The sequence below is a fragment of the Anomaloglossus baeobatrachus genome, chromosome 10, assembly GCF_048569485.1.
Source record: "Anomaloglossus baeobatrachus isolate aAnoBae1 chromosome 10, aAnoBae1.hap1, whole genome shotgun sequence".
In the NCBI taxonomy this organism is placed as follows: domain Eukaryota; kingdom Metazoa; phylum Chordata; class Amphibia; order Anura; family Aromobatidae; genus Anomaloglossus; species Anomaloglossus baeobatrachus.
In genome coordinates, this window is record NC_134362.1 from 65,940,658 (window position 1) to 65,955,830 (window position 15,173).

The window sequence follows — 15,173 nt, forward strand, 5'->3', positions numbered from 1 at the left end:
ATGGCTCCTGCTCACTGTAGCTGTAAAAAGCCCTGCTTTTTGCTGCTAGAACCGTTCTCGAACGTATCTAGAACTATCGAGCTTTTGCAAAAACCTCGAGTTCTAGTTCGATCTCGAACAGCCCCAAAAATCACTCGAGCTTAGAACTGGAGAACCTCGAACCGCGAACCGCGCTCAACTCTAGTGATGAGCTGTGTTGCTTTTACGCCAAACATATCATTTGGCATTGTGCCCAAAAAGTTCGATTTTGGTTTCATGCGACCAGAGAACCTTCTTCCACATGTTTGGTGTGTCTCCCAGGTGGCTTGTTGCAAACTTTAAATTACACTTTTTATGGATATCTTTGAGAATGGCTTTCTTCTTGCCACTCTTCCATAAAGGCCAGATTTGTGCAGTGTACGACTGATTGATGTCCTATGGACAGACTCTCCCACCTCAGCTGTGGATCTCTGCAGTTCATCCAGAGTGGTCATGGGCCTCTTGGCTGCATCTCTGATCAGTCTTCTTGTTTGACATGAAATTTTTGTGGGACGTCTGGGTCTTGGTAGATTTGCAGTGGTATGATACTCCTTCCATATCAATATGATCGCTTGCACAGTGCTTCTTGGGATGTTTAAAGTTTTGGAAATCTTTTTACAACCAAATCTTTCTTTAAACTTCTCCACAACAGTATCACGGACCTGCCTGTTGTGTTCCTTGGTCTTCATGATGCTCTCTGTGCTTTAAACAGAACCCTGACACTATCACAGAGCAGGTGCATTTATACGGAGACTTGATTACACACAGGTGGCTTATATTTATCATCATCAGTCATTTAGGACAACATTGGATCATTCAGAGATCCTCAATGAACTTCTGGAGTGAGTTTGCTGCACTGAAAGTAAAGGGTATGAATAATATTGCACGCCCCACTTTTCAGTTTATTCTTTTTTACAAAAATTTAAAATAAGGAATAAATATTGTTCACCTTCACAATTGTGTCCCACTTGTAGTTGATTTTTCACCATAAAATTTTAATTTTTTTATCTTTATGTTTGAAGCCTGAAATGTGGGAAAAGGTTGAAAAATTCAAGGGGGGAGGGAGAATAATTTTGCAAGGCACTGTAAATGCTATATACTGTAGATACAATAGAAGAAAATCTGCAAGGATAGGATACATGGTAGGTAGATAGATAGATAATTAGATAGACAGTAAATATAAATAGAATAGATAAGTAGATAGATATAACAGATAGCTAGATAGCTAGATAGATAGATAGATAGATAGATAGATGGGTAGATAGATACAGAGAGAGAAAGAAAGATAAATGTCCAAACTCTCTCTCTTTCTCTCTAGCTGGTCCTGTTAAACCATTTTTTAAGAGATTAGCAACAGATTTGTTTTTTGGTGTCAATGATGGGCATAAAAGTAGTCTAAAGGGTACTTTACACGCAGCGATATCGCTATCAATATCACTAGCGAGCGTACTCGCCCCCGTTGGTTGTGCGTCACAGGCAAATCACTGCCTGTGGCGCACAACATCGCTTACACCCATCACACGGACTTGCCTGCCTAGCGACGTCGCTGTGGCCGACGAACCGCCTCCTTTCTAAGCGGGCGGTCCGTGCGGCATCACAGCGGCGCCACTAAGCGGTCGCACAATAGAAGCGGAGGGGCAGAGATGAGCAGGATGAACATCCCGCCCACCTCCCTTCTTCCTCATTGCCGGCGGCCGCAGGTACGATGTTGTTCCTCGTTCCTGTGGTGTTACACGTAGCGATGTGTGCTGCCGCAGGAATGACGAACAACCTGCGTCCTGCAACAGCAACGGTAATCGGGAAAAAACGACGTGTCATTGATCGATTAGGTAAGTAATTTTGATCGTTAACGGTCATTCGTGCGTTTCACACGCAACAACGTCGCTAACGAGGCCGGATATGCGTCATGAATTCCGTGACCCAAACACATCTCGTTAGCGATGTCGTTGCATCTAAAGCGGCCTTAAGGCTAAATTCACCTGTTCCCTAATCATCTGTTAGAACGGATCAGTTGGCAAAAAAGTTGTGCAAGCACAACTTTTTTGTCTGTTTAAAAAAAAAAAAAAATATTAGCTGGATCCGTAATCAGCCATTTTTCTTTATTTTGAAAAGGATCCATTTTTTGCTTATTGGATAAGTTTTAAATGGAAGATAACAGATGACTAATTAACAGACCGGTGTTCCTTTGACTTGATTGTTAAAGAATGGATCCAGACGAAATTATTTTGTTTAAACCTAACAAAAAAACTGTTCGTATAACTTTTTTGCCAACAGATTTCTGCTGTAGCCATTTTATCCGATGATGAACTCATGTTCACACACTGCATATTTTCTAACCACAAAAAGGCATCGTTTTTGGCCCTAAAAAACGCACCTGCGGCAAAAACGCATCAAAACCACATTTTTTACGCGTTTTTAACGCATTTTGCCCAATGCGTTTTTTAAGTCAAATCTATTGACTGGAAGGGCTCAAAAACACTGGAAAAACGTAAAAACCATTGTGACATGCTGCAGCTTCAAAAACACAGCTACGGAAGAAGAGTGAGTAATGCGGAAGCAGATACAGTCGCGCCGGATACTCGGTAAGTATGAAGTGCTTGCTTTATTTTTATTTTTCCTTTATTTTTTTATTTCCCAAGTTGTCAGATCTGGATTATTAGCTGGAGTTCCCTGAGACCTTCGGGCCCGGGACCAGTACCTGGAAACCTTTAAACCACGCGGATCCAGACTTTTACGGTCAAGGGCCGCCCATTACTAATTAACAGCAATATCCTTTGCTGGGTCAGTTTCGGACTTACTTGTTATAGGTGGTATACATTTCAGGACATAAAAACTGCAAAACAGTGCTGAGTAACACACCCAAACATTTGTAAAAAGCCAGAGCTGGTTTTAGTGAGGCGTCATACTGAATATGACACTAACCACTGGGAGCCACAGGTAGACATTCATTGGAACTCAGGCACTATCCTATGCCCACTGCAAACTACAGGCACTTTTTTACTACTGGAATTGACCCTCAAACCAAATTATAGCAACATCTGAGCAAGTGATTAGCCAGCAAGCATAAATTTATTTTATGTAACATGCTTATAGACTAACTTTATATGGATATATACTGTATATACTTATGTAGCGCCCCTGAGGCTTCAGTCGCCACAGGGTACTGCATCTCCCTTAAGACTTAGAAAGAGGATAGCAGGGATTCAATGGCCGTATGTCCTTAAGGACAGAAATGTCCAGGAAGGATGGGACATCTTGAAAAATGAGATACTCAAAGCGCAATCGTTTACAATCCCTAAAAGAGCGAAGAATAAGAAACATTTAAGGAAATCAGGATGGATGAACACAGAACCTAAACACATGCTAAAAAGGAAGAAAGAAATGTTGATTAAATGGAAAGAGGGAGGCATATCTAAAGAAGAATATAACACCGTCTGCAAAACCTGCAGGGCACACATCAGATTTGCCAAAGCTGATAATGATTTAAGGCTTGCAAGAGATGTCAAAAGCAATAAAAAAGGATTTTAGAGTTATGTAAAAAATAAAGGAAAAGCCAAAGGTGTTATAGGAATTTTACAGGATGAAAATGGTGAAGTTGTAAAAAATGATGTTGAGAAAGCCGAACTTTTAAATTGTTATTTTGTATCTGTTTTCTCTCAAAAAGTAAATGTAAAATCAACTGATCTTCACCGTTCTATTGTAGGATTAGAAGAATCTAGGCCATCAATAAACAAAGAGATAGTGAGGGAATACTTAGATAATATTAATGAATTCAAGTCCCCAGGTCCAGATGAATTACACCCCAGAGTATTGAAGGAGATAGCAGAGGAAATATTAGAACCACTCTTCATCATTTTTGAAAATTCTTGGAGAACAGGAGAAGTTCCAGAAGACTGGAGAAGACCAAAGGTAGTCCCTATCTCCAAAAAGGGGAAGAAAGTGGACTCATGGAACTACAGACCTGTGAGCCTGACTTCCATACCAGGAAAGATCTTTGAACAGATTATTAAACAACATTTATGCAAGTACCTGGATGAGAATGACATGATTAACCAAAGCCGGCATGGGTTTGTAACTAATAAGTCATGTCAAACTAACTTAATTTCCTTCTATGACAAAATCACTGACTGGGTGGATCAGGGAAATGCAGTCGACATAATATATCTTGACTTCAGTAAAGTAATTGACAAAGTATCTCATACAATCCTTATTGAAAAAAATGACCAAGTGTGGAATGGACAAGGCAACTGTTAGATGGATTCGTAACTGGCTTAGTGATCGGAGTCAAAGAGTCAAAGAGTGGTCATAAATGGCTGCACATCCAGTTGGAAGACTGTCTCAAGTGGGGTATCACAGGGCTCTGTCCTGGGCCCCGTGTTGTTCAACATCTTTATCAATGATTTAGATGAAGGAATTAAGGGTAAACTGATTAAATTTACTGATGACATAAAGCTAGGAGGAACAGCTAATACTAGAGAAGAGAGAGAGAGAGGATTCAGCAAGATCTAAACAAGCTGGAACAATGGGCAGCAACTAATAGAATGTTTTTTAACAGGGAGAAATGCAAAGTCATACATCTTGGCAAGAATAATGAAAAGAGCATATACAGCATGGGAGGAATAGAGCTATCAAACAGCATGTGTGAAAAAGACTTAGGTATACTAATAGATCACAGACTGAACATGAGTCAACAGCGTGACGCAGCAGCAAAAAAGGCAAACACCATTCTAGGATGTATTAACAGAAGCATACAGTCTAGATCACGTGAAGTCATTATCCCCCTTTACTCCTCTTTGATCAGACCTCATCTGGAATATTGTGTCCAGTTCTGGGCACCACATTTTAAAAAAGACATCAACAAACTGGAGCAAGTTCAGAGAAGAGTGAGCAGAATGGTGACTGGTCTGCAAACCATGTCTATATAAATAAATAGACTATATTTATATAGACTATAATATATATATACATATATATATATATATATATATATATATATATACACACACACACACTATATACTATAGATAGACTATTTTTATATAGCGCTAACATATTCTGCAGTGCTTTACATACATCTGGAACACTGTCCCCATTGGGGCTCACAATCTAAAGTCCCTACCAGTATGTCTTTGGAGTGTGGGAGGAAACCGGAGAGCCCGCAGGAAACCAACGCAAACACGGGGAGAACATACAAACTCCTTGCAGATGGTGTCCTTGGTGGGATTCGAACCCAGGATCCCAGCGCTGCAAGACTGCAGTGCTAACCACTGAGCCACCGTGCCGCCCTATATATATATGCAGTTTGTATTGTTAAGCTGGTCAAAAAAAAAAAAATGTAATATCTTTTAATATATATTTTAGGATACATACAGTATTTGCTTTGGAATGTCTAACTGTTAAATAGGCTGTTACTAAACTTACCAACTGATGGCAGGATTTGAATGTGTCACTGAGTATTACGCCACACTGTTTTTGAGCCCATGACTTTCGGTGGGGGTTAATTTCACAGGGGTCTACCAGTATCTCAGTATCTAGACATGATGGTATACGTTTCCAGCTGTTTCCAAATTCTAGCACATCTTCCACATTACAGTGAGCTCTAGTAGTATATTCATTTTTTGAATTGCCATCGAAATTTCCACAAAGTCCGCAAACACTATACTGTGAAACGGCGAAAAAAGTAAAGATATATTATTACAAATAATACATTCTGAGAACAGAGTACAGTAAATATTCTTAGATTGTTACTATAAAGTCAATGTCCATCTATTAACATGACAACATTTCATGCTACTGTATTTTTCGGACTAGAAGACGCATTGGACCATAAGATGCACCCTGGTTTTAGAGGAGGAAAATAGGAAAATAAAATTTTAAGCAAAAAATATGGTCATGACACACTGTTATGGGGCGAGGATCTGCTGCTGACACTGTTATGAGGGTAATGTCCCCAAATTCTCTACTAAGGTACCCCATCCTGCTAATGATGCTCCTGCCTTGTATATGTCCCCCATCCTGGCATAGATCCCCCTCCTGGTAAATACCCCTATCCTGATAAATACCCCCATCCTGGTATGTGCTCCCATCCTGCTATATGCCCTCATCCTGTGGCACACATAAAAATATAAACGTTTATACTCACCTTTCCTCACTCCATGCAGCATCACTCGTCTTTCTGTCTGTGCCAGCAGCAGCGCCGCTGACCTGTGTGGAGCCGTGCACACAGCGATTACGTCATCGCTGTGCACATCGCTCTCCACACACATCAGCAGGCAGGCAGACAGGAGGTCATCACGATGCTGCAGGGAACCATGACCAATGAATATACTTATTCACTGCCCCACACGATGATGATATGCGGGGGGTGGTGAATATAGCCACACGTGTTCACTCGCGGCTGTAGGAGCCAGGGGTGATCACGCGGGCCTTCTGTTTAGTATGCACACACCCCCCGCCCATCATTCCGCCCATCTCTCGGGTGCCCACTTCAGGGCTGAGAGATGATGGGCATTGGGATGTAGTGCATATGAAATGAGGCTGATGAGCGGGCCCATATGGTCATGGTAGGCGCTGCTACAGCCTGCTCCTGCCTCTGATGACCCACTCCACCGCCACCGTAACCCCCTTCTCCGCAGCCATCGGATTATAAGACTCAGCCCCCACTGTCCTCAAAAAGGTTGGGGGAAAAAAGTGCAACTTATAGTCCGAAAAATATGGTAATTTATTTTTTTTCTTTATAAGAGGTTAATTTAGTAGATACAGACATTGGATGACTACTATATGAATACTATGCAGTCGGTTTCCTGGCTCCCAATATAGACTGAATGGAGCCCTCAGCGGAGCCAGGGGCAAAGTGACCCATAACTCACCTTGTAGGGCAACGAGGAGTTAACTCCAGAAGGTCCCAAAAGCACAGGTGCTAGGGGGTTCAAAAGTTTAGGGGGTTGGTATATGCTAGGTGGGGTGGTTAGGTTTGAATGAGGTATACAGAGTCAGGAAGGGGGGGGTGGGGACTACCATAACGGCACGTGTGGCCACCAGGAAGAGGTCCCACCCCCCCGCTATGTATCGAGCTGGAGTATGGGTTGTGCAGGCATAGGGGTTGTATTGTAATAACTGTTCTGTGTCACTTCGGATAGCTTTAGTGAGGGGGGGTATTGGAGTTGGTGGTAAAATGGTGGTGGGGGGTTTATACATCAGGTAACCCGCTCCTTTTTCTTTGGAATGGCAATTATCTGGCGGAGTTTGGGGCTCTCCAAGGTGGGGTCCCCTGGGAATCGATGATAGGGAAATGGTTTTACGGTAAGAGGTGTCCCCAAGCTGGTGGTTGCGGCTGGGGGCAACTGCGCATGGTTTATTAATACTAAAAGAACGACCACAAGATTTTTGGAGCTCCAAGAACTTTCCTCGCTTTAACAAGTTGTGTTATTTATTTACTGTTATGTTTGTTTAATAAAGTGCCGATTTGGCCTAATTATCCAAGCAGGTGTCATGTGTTTATTGGAGAGGGAATTCTGTGGAAAAAGGGTAAAAGTATAGTGGGGTGGCTGGAGTCGGGAAGGAAGCATGTACAATAGTGCAGTCATGGCAGGCGGCATGCTATCATATAGCTCTATGGCTATGCTAACTGATAGTATTATATGGCAACCATCAAGGGTAAGCTGGGTCACTATTATAGATTGGAAAAGTCACAAAATTTTGGTGCAACTCAAGGCTGCACTAACATTTTTAGGATTATATTTTTGGGAGTTCTAAGGCCTTTTTTTGCCCAACTCCAAGAAAGTGGGTGAGGCTGGACAGGGTGCGGTGACCACTGCTTGTCAAATTCACGATGAGCAACAGCAGTGACTTAGGCCAGCAGTGACTGGAGTAAAATTTGTGGCGAAGCAATCAGAGGCGCACGTCACTCGTCAGATGCGCCTGATTAATTAAGACGTGGACTAAACAAAGATTTGTGGGGTACACGGAGGCACAGGATGTGGTCAGCTCACCAACATCATGTCAGTTGTGAACAATTCACACACAACCATAAATAAGGTTTTGTGTTGTTTTTTTTTTAAAAACAAATTCCATGGCGATTGCGGTTCAGTTCATGTCACAGCTGCGGACAGGCCGGGCTGCACTCCGGAGCACGGGTGACAGCTTCGGAGTTCAGCTCGGCCTGTCCGCAGCTGCCATGAACTGAGCCACAATCGCCGGGAAATCAGTTGACGCTTGCAGTTCAGTCCTGCAAACCCCGAGTTCAGTCCAGGCTGCACTCCGGAGCTCAGGTGAAAGCTCCGGAGTTGAATCCAGGTAACCACATCCAGGACTGGTATTACTGGAGGTTCCTACGGAAGCCACTCCGACACTGGTCACGAGGGTCTCCCGTCTTTGGTAGATGTATGACAGGTTTTGGGATTTAAGTCTCACATTGCCTTGTAAGACTCTGGGTTTTAAGCATATTTACTTTTGTTTGGTTCAGCAAGGGTTAATTACCTTTATCTTGCTGGTAGCTCCTGGTTGGTGTTCTCAGGTGCAGCCGTTTGTGACCACCCACTTCCTCTTTAAACAGTCACATGTTCCATCATGTGAAGCCGGTTATAGAAATCATTCAGAACTGACCGCCATTGAGAGAGGAAGCCTCTGCAAGTAGTGAGGTTATGCCGCTTGCAACTCTGGTCCTTGGCTGCATGTTTGGAGTTGTTGCTTTATTCTTTTGTGTCTATGTTCCCCTGTCTGTCTTCCTTCCCCTGTGTCTTATTACCATAATGATGAAGTCTAGTGCACTCATCAGCCTTTGATCTTGCTAGGATGAGTGGAGGGACAGCTAGGGACTAAGTACGTGATGGCGGTGGGGTGAAGGACCTGCTTAGGGACGTTAAGTAGCTTAGGGAGCAAACACAGATTAACATCACGTGAGGACTCGTCTCCTCTCTCCCTACTGTAAGGGTCTTCCTACCCCCTTCCCATCCCATTTCTCATCCCCGTGTACTTCTCCTTGTCCAGGCATGATAAAATCAGTGAATTAATATTTTTCAAGACAGATAAAACAATATAGGCAGCCAGTGTAGGCAATTTTAAAGAATTGTACAGTATATACATTTTTATTGTCAAACACCAAAATATAGCTTTAAATAAAGAGATTACTTACTTGAAAACTTTCTGGGATCCTGACAGTGAAACCAGTTTTTTTATCCCATATCAGGACCATTCCATTGCTTACAAAAATGTATAAATAAATGCTATTGTCCCAGATGTTAAATGCTGCCTCTGATTTGCCCCCCTCATTAATTATAACAGCTTTTCCATTTGACAAAACAAGAATGAATTCCTAGAGAAAGAACAGTTTACTGTTAGGAAAATGTTAAGGCATAGCATGATTATCTGATACAATCGTATACTGTTCCATACTCCTCTTTTTCATGTGATTTTCTGTAGCCAAAGCTAACATGGAGGAATACTCATATATTTTTTCCTATAGGTCGCTAAAGAATGCAGCATGGCAACAGAATGTGTAACTTTGCTCTATAAAAACATCTGTTTGATTAAATCGAAAGTACACGATTGGGCACAGTAGGTCTGTAATACCGTATTTTTCCAAAAATATGACAGTCATACTTTTTTTTTACCTCCAAAAAAGCGCTAGTGCTTATTTTTGGAGTAGGTTTAATTCTTGGAGAAAGATGCTTGGGGGTAAGTTTACTCCTCCCAAAGAACAGACACCCCCCTTCCCAGGAGACTCATACTTACCAGGGCTCAGATAACTGCGTGGCTCCCAGGTCCCCCCTGTCAAGCCCTCCCAACAGGTAAGCTACACGCTGTCCTCCCCTGCTTCTGGCAGATACACTCACATATCAGATCGTACACACACTTGTAACACATACATCAGATCACACACACACAATCACCAATCAGATCGCACACAAACACTCACTACTCACTCACCACATCCAGCAGTACAGAATGCCTCCAGCCGCAGGGAAAGATGGGAGTAAGTTACGCATTGCAAGTCCTGTAGGCATACCATTCGCAGGTCCTTGCGCTCCACCGCATTGCATCTCAGGATTCTGCTGGCCAGAAGAAATCAGTATCGGTGGATGTGGTGAGTGTGTGTGCGATCCTATGGGTGATTGTGTGTGGGATCTGATGTGTGCGGGTGTGAGATCTCATGTGTGTGGGTATACAATCCACTACAGATCCTCCCGCTAGGCATCTGGTGAGTGTGATTGCGGGGTGTCAGCTTTCTATAATGAAGTGTCCTGCAGAATTCTTTAACTTTTTTAGCTACATGGACACTTCATTATTGAACAACGACTTGGGCTTATTTTCAGGGTAGGGCTTATTTTTAAGCTTTGCTCCAAAAATGCTTAAAATCCCTGCTATGGCTTATTTTTAGAGGAGGTCTTATTTTTGGAAAAACATGATAGAATATCTAGAAGCAGGATGCCTTGATCCAGGATCGGTATTCCTTGCTCCAGAGTTTCCCAGACCCGGCCTGGTCATGTCAGTGGTTAACTCCCATCAGCCTCGTTCTGGTTTCAGGAGACACTATATCTGCATTCCAGTGCTGGTTATAGTTTTGCTCTGCAGCCTGTGACTGGCTCTGGTGAGATTTCCTGTTTGATCTGACTCCTTGTTACCGTGCCCTGACCTGTACCCTTCCCCGTTTATCCATCTGTCCCAGTCCCTGACTTCCTGCTCCTGTCAATTGTTTACCCATCCTGGTTCATCCTCCTTCCCGTGTTTGTGCCTCCTCACAATCTGGTCTTGTTTTCTGTTTCCTGTGCCCTTTGTGTTTCCCTATGCATACCTGATCTCCCAGCATCCGACTTTGGTTCTCTTTCATGACCTGATTTTGATCCTCCCTTTGCAGTGACTTGACTTTCCTGGCTTGACCCTGACTGCTTGACTACTCTATTGCCCCCTGGTGGTTCGCCTGTGAACTACCTGCGGAAGTTACTCTGCTGTACTTCAGCCTCCTTTCTGTTACAGTGTTACTTTGACTCTGCTTCACTACTCTGCTGCCACCTAGTGGGGAATACGCTGTACTATGTCTTACCAAGTCCTTTGAACAGCGTGACACAGGACACATTTTTCAAAATAATGCGTCAGACACGCAAGTGATTTTGGCTTTGAGAAAACAGCATATTTTATCCTTTAAGCCTCACTACATTCTTGGAGCCATAATGTTTGTTATTTTTTGCTGTTTTTTTCTCTGATTCTGTATCAGCAATTTATATCATATTATAAGCACAAATAACACAATTTATCCTATTTTGAAAATTATAATGATTGCATTTGATGTATTTTCTATACATTGTATGACTTTTCTTTAAAGGGGTTTTCCGGTCTCAGGAGAAACGTCTGCAGCCACTCAAAGTGACTCCAAAGGGAAGAAAAGAGAAAAAGATCCCGCAGTTCGTTCTATAAAAATCTAAAATTTTATTAAAGCATTTTAAAAAAAAATCCTCTTTGAAAATCACATGTTCTGGACTCTTGTCGTTGCCCCGCCTTATGCTTTTCAGATGTTGGTCCTTTCTCAAAGGCTTTGAGAAAGGACCACTGCCGGAAACTCATAAGACGGGGCAAGGAGTCTGGGATATATCATTTTCAGAGAGCGTTTTTTTTAAGTGCTTTAATAAAATATTGGATTTTTATAGAAGAATGGACTACGGGATCTTTTTCTCTCTTCTTCCCTTTGGATTTGTATCGGTGGTCTGTGTATCTATTTCCAAGAGTGGTGAGCCTGCTACCTTCCTTCTTATTGACTTAAAGTGACTGCAGACTGTCGAGAATTCCTCCCTGTATTTCTCATGCGGGTGGAGGGTTAAGTTACTGCACTTATGTTATTTGCACAAGTGCTGTCATGTGACAGTAAATATGCAAACCATATACATGCCGTCACGTGGCGGCCCACCCACCAAGAGAATACAGGGGTTATCAATGTGCATACTGTCACGATTCAGTTATCTGCAGTCCCATATAGTGATTGCAGACTTGTCATCTGTAGCCAGACAACCTCTTTAAAAGGTATTGTCTCAGCTACTTAAATCTGCAAAATCACAAAATGTTTGTAAAAATATATGACTTCACAATTTAGCTCAATAAAATTTCTACTTGTCCTCAAGAAAAGAAGAATTTTTAATTTTACAGTTTAGTGCTCATTGCCCCAGGTACTGGCCACCACTGCAGTCAATCAATCATAGGTGGTCACTTTCTAGGAACTTTCTAGGAACTTCCAAGGAACGCTAGCTAGAAAGTTGTTTCTTATAAGTCTTGCAATCACAGCTCTGAAGGTGGAAGGATCACCGGATGCAGTTAGCTTCAGTGTCCCTGGGCTCTTCTGATGCCACTGAGAAAAGGCAGCATCTGCTGGTAGCATTGTGAGTAGAGATGAGTGAACCATTGGAAGTTCAGTTCGCTGGCAGCAAACAAACCAAACCTTCACTGGTCCGAACTTGGCCCGGGGGAAGTTCTGAAACATTGATTGACAGGTTGAGTCTCTGCCGTCATACAGCCAGCCATAAGCAGATCACTTCCGGGGGAAGGTGGGCGAGCTTTTTCAATTTTTTTTTTGTTATACACTACATTTAATCACGCTGTTACCCCAGTACGAGCTGTTTAAACACGGCAAACGGCTTTTACTGTGCTGAGCACGAGCATACCCAAGCACAGCACTGCTCATGCAAGTTAAGTTCGCACGTAAAGTATCCGAACTCTGAACCCAAACCCTGTTTTTTTAAATTGATGTTCGGTTCGAAAACCTAACCTCGGGTTCATTCATCTCTAATTGTGAGCAGACAGTTCAGATCATTGGCCATACCATGTCATTAGTCTAAGCTGTCAATATTCAGGAGCGCACCACCCTCTGGTAAGCATAAGGTAGAGGAATGGTGAACGAGACGGTAATCATGTAAATAAAACATGTTTATCCTATCTATAGCGAATCTGGTTGTGTCTGATAGCTGGCCTTTCATCCCCAAAGCTGCACAAAATTTTGCAGACTACTTACTTTGTAATGATGTTTTATTACATCATAGGAGAGTAAGGTGTGATCGGCCTGGACGTTTTTAGTCTAAGCGCAATCTTAAAGTATTTAACATGTCTACTGATTTTGTGATTTTCGTAACTACACAAAGTTTTGTTCTTGTCATGTCCCCACCGGAGTCCGCTCCTGCGACTTCTGCTTCAATCTCCAGGCGACGTCGTGTTCCCGCCGTGGATAGTGCTGGTGATGGGAGAGGAGTCGGTGCCAGTGGATCTGGTGGGCGCAGGCTCCGCTTATCCACTAAGCTGGGTTTCCCTGAGATCTACAGTACCACTGGCTGACTATAGGTGGCGTGTGTCTTCCAGCTGAAGTTACCATCATTCAGCCTCAGCCAATGGGAAGACACCACACCCTTTTAATTCCCCCTCTTGTCTGCTGGTTACCGCCAGAGATAGTTCTGTTTTCCTGTTACCTGGTTCCCTCTCTGTTTTGCTTACTGACCTCTTTTGTTTGGACTTCTGCTTGTCCTCTGACTACCCTTCTGCCTGCCATTGCTGTACCTCGCCGCCAGTCCCGGATTTGACCTCTGCTTGGTTTCCTGATTACGTCTTTGCCTGCCTGATTTTGTCGCTGTTCTGCATTTCCTAATTTGCCTGACGACTACTCTCTCGGACTGCAGCCTTCCACAGGTAGTGATCACTGGGGCCCTGTGTAATTCTAAATCCCAGTATAGGGGTTAAAGGGTTTCAGGGTTCTAGGAGTCCTGCTTGGTGAGTGGCTTCCCTCTAGCCTGTCCATTACAGCCAGTCTGAGTCTGTGGCTCCAGGCAGGCATTACAGTTCTTAACGTGGTGATTTCAATGTTAAGCAGTGTATTTATAAATGGTCAAACAACCAATTAATTTGGCTCAAAATTTAAAAATCTAAATTTTAAATTAATACAAACTGAATCGCAAGATTAGTTTACACAGTGTAGCTGAGCAAATTAAGAGAACACAATTTCCCATAATTAAAGTCAAGTCAAAGGTCTGCAAAAAAAAATTAAGATTGCTGATAAGTGTATTTGCATAATGTTATAGTAATGACACAGAGGAGTTTCAATTTCTTTCCATTATCGTTAGCAGCTGTGGAGAAGGATAACTTGTCTGATCCTTTGCTCTTAAACTTCCCTAATACCATTGCTATTTTCTATAATTAAATTTTGTATTTACTGTTTTATTAGATATTATTATTAACTTACATTAAAATACATTTTGAAGATCTTTGAACAAGTTAAACCAGTGTCACTGCATTCAGAGTTTATACACGTAATGAGAAATGTTCCAACACTGTTATCCAGTCCACAGTAATCCTGAAATCATGAGTTTGAACAAATTGAGCATGAGTAGTGCAAACAATCTTAACGTCATAATAATCTCTATATAATTTAATTTATTCTATTAGTTTACATCCACAACACCCAAGTACTCCAGTATTTTAGTGCAATTTATTGTAGTTTGTGTCTCAGATTTTATGCTAAGCTTAGAAAACTTTATTTTTCGTTTTATAAAGCGCAACCCAAATTTAGAGGGAAAAAAAAGGTAAAAATAAATAAATATGGGGTCCCTCTTATTATCCGGTCGTATCTAACCGAAGGGGCGCCAGCAGTGATGGAGTGAGGTCACAGGAGGCAGGGGCGGTGCTGGAGTAAGGCGATGCTGCAGGCGGTGTGGCGGTGTCCCAGATGCTTGCTAAGGGCACTATGAGGAAGGAGTATACAGAAACTGTCGGCAGTGCGAGCTTCAAAGAAATTTTGACCAGAGTCAGCACGTGTGCAGATTGAGCTAAAGGCTCAATGACAAGCCGAGTTCTCATCTGCGCAGTCGCCACTTCCGGGCACCCTTTTCCTTAAGTCCGCTGCTGGGAGATCAATGGACCGAAGGCGGTGAGTGCGCAATGAGATGTTGAGCTGAGTGCTCAATCTGCGCATGCGCCAAATCCAGGTGACATTATTTGAAGCCAGCCCTGCCAACCTTTTCAGGATGGCCCCTGCCTCACCCCCTGCAGCGATCACAGCCCGACATCAGCATCAGCACCGTCCACAGGATCAGCACTGCCCACAGAACAGCGCACAGCCCACAACATCGCCCGTGCCTCATGTGACCCTTCTCAACCATAATCCGGTAAACTACATTCTTCATATAAGA

At 42.8% G+C, this 15,173-nt stretch overlaps 1 protein-coding gene across 1 annotated transcript in view; it reads right to left on the reverse strand.

Moving 5' to 3' along the window:
- Positions 1–3,304: 3,304 nt before the first annotated feature.
- The window catches only part of LOC142254348 (mucin-2-like), a 156,295-nt gene continuing 144,426 nt past the window's right edge, over positions 3,305–15,173 (reverse strand). Inside the window, exons 21-24 of the mRNA XM_075325394.1 lie at positions 14,228–14,338; positions 9,152–9,331; positions 5,536–5,679; positions 3,305–3,313 (exon numbers count right to left, since the gene is read on the reverse strand). Coding sequence (XP_075181509.1) covers positions 3,305–3,313; positions 5,536–5,679; positions 9,152–9,331; positions 14,228–14,338 — 444 coding nt within the window. The remainder of the gene's footprint in view (positions 3,314–5,535; positions 5,680–9,151; positions 9,332–14,227; positions 14,339–15,173) is intronic.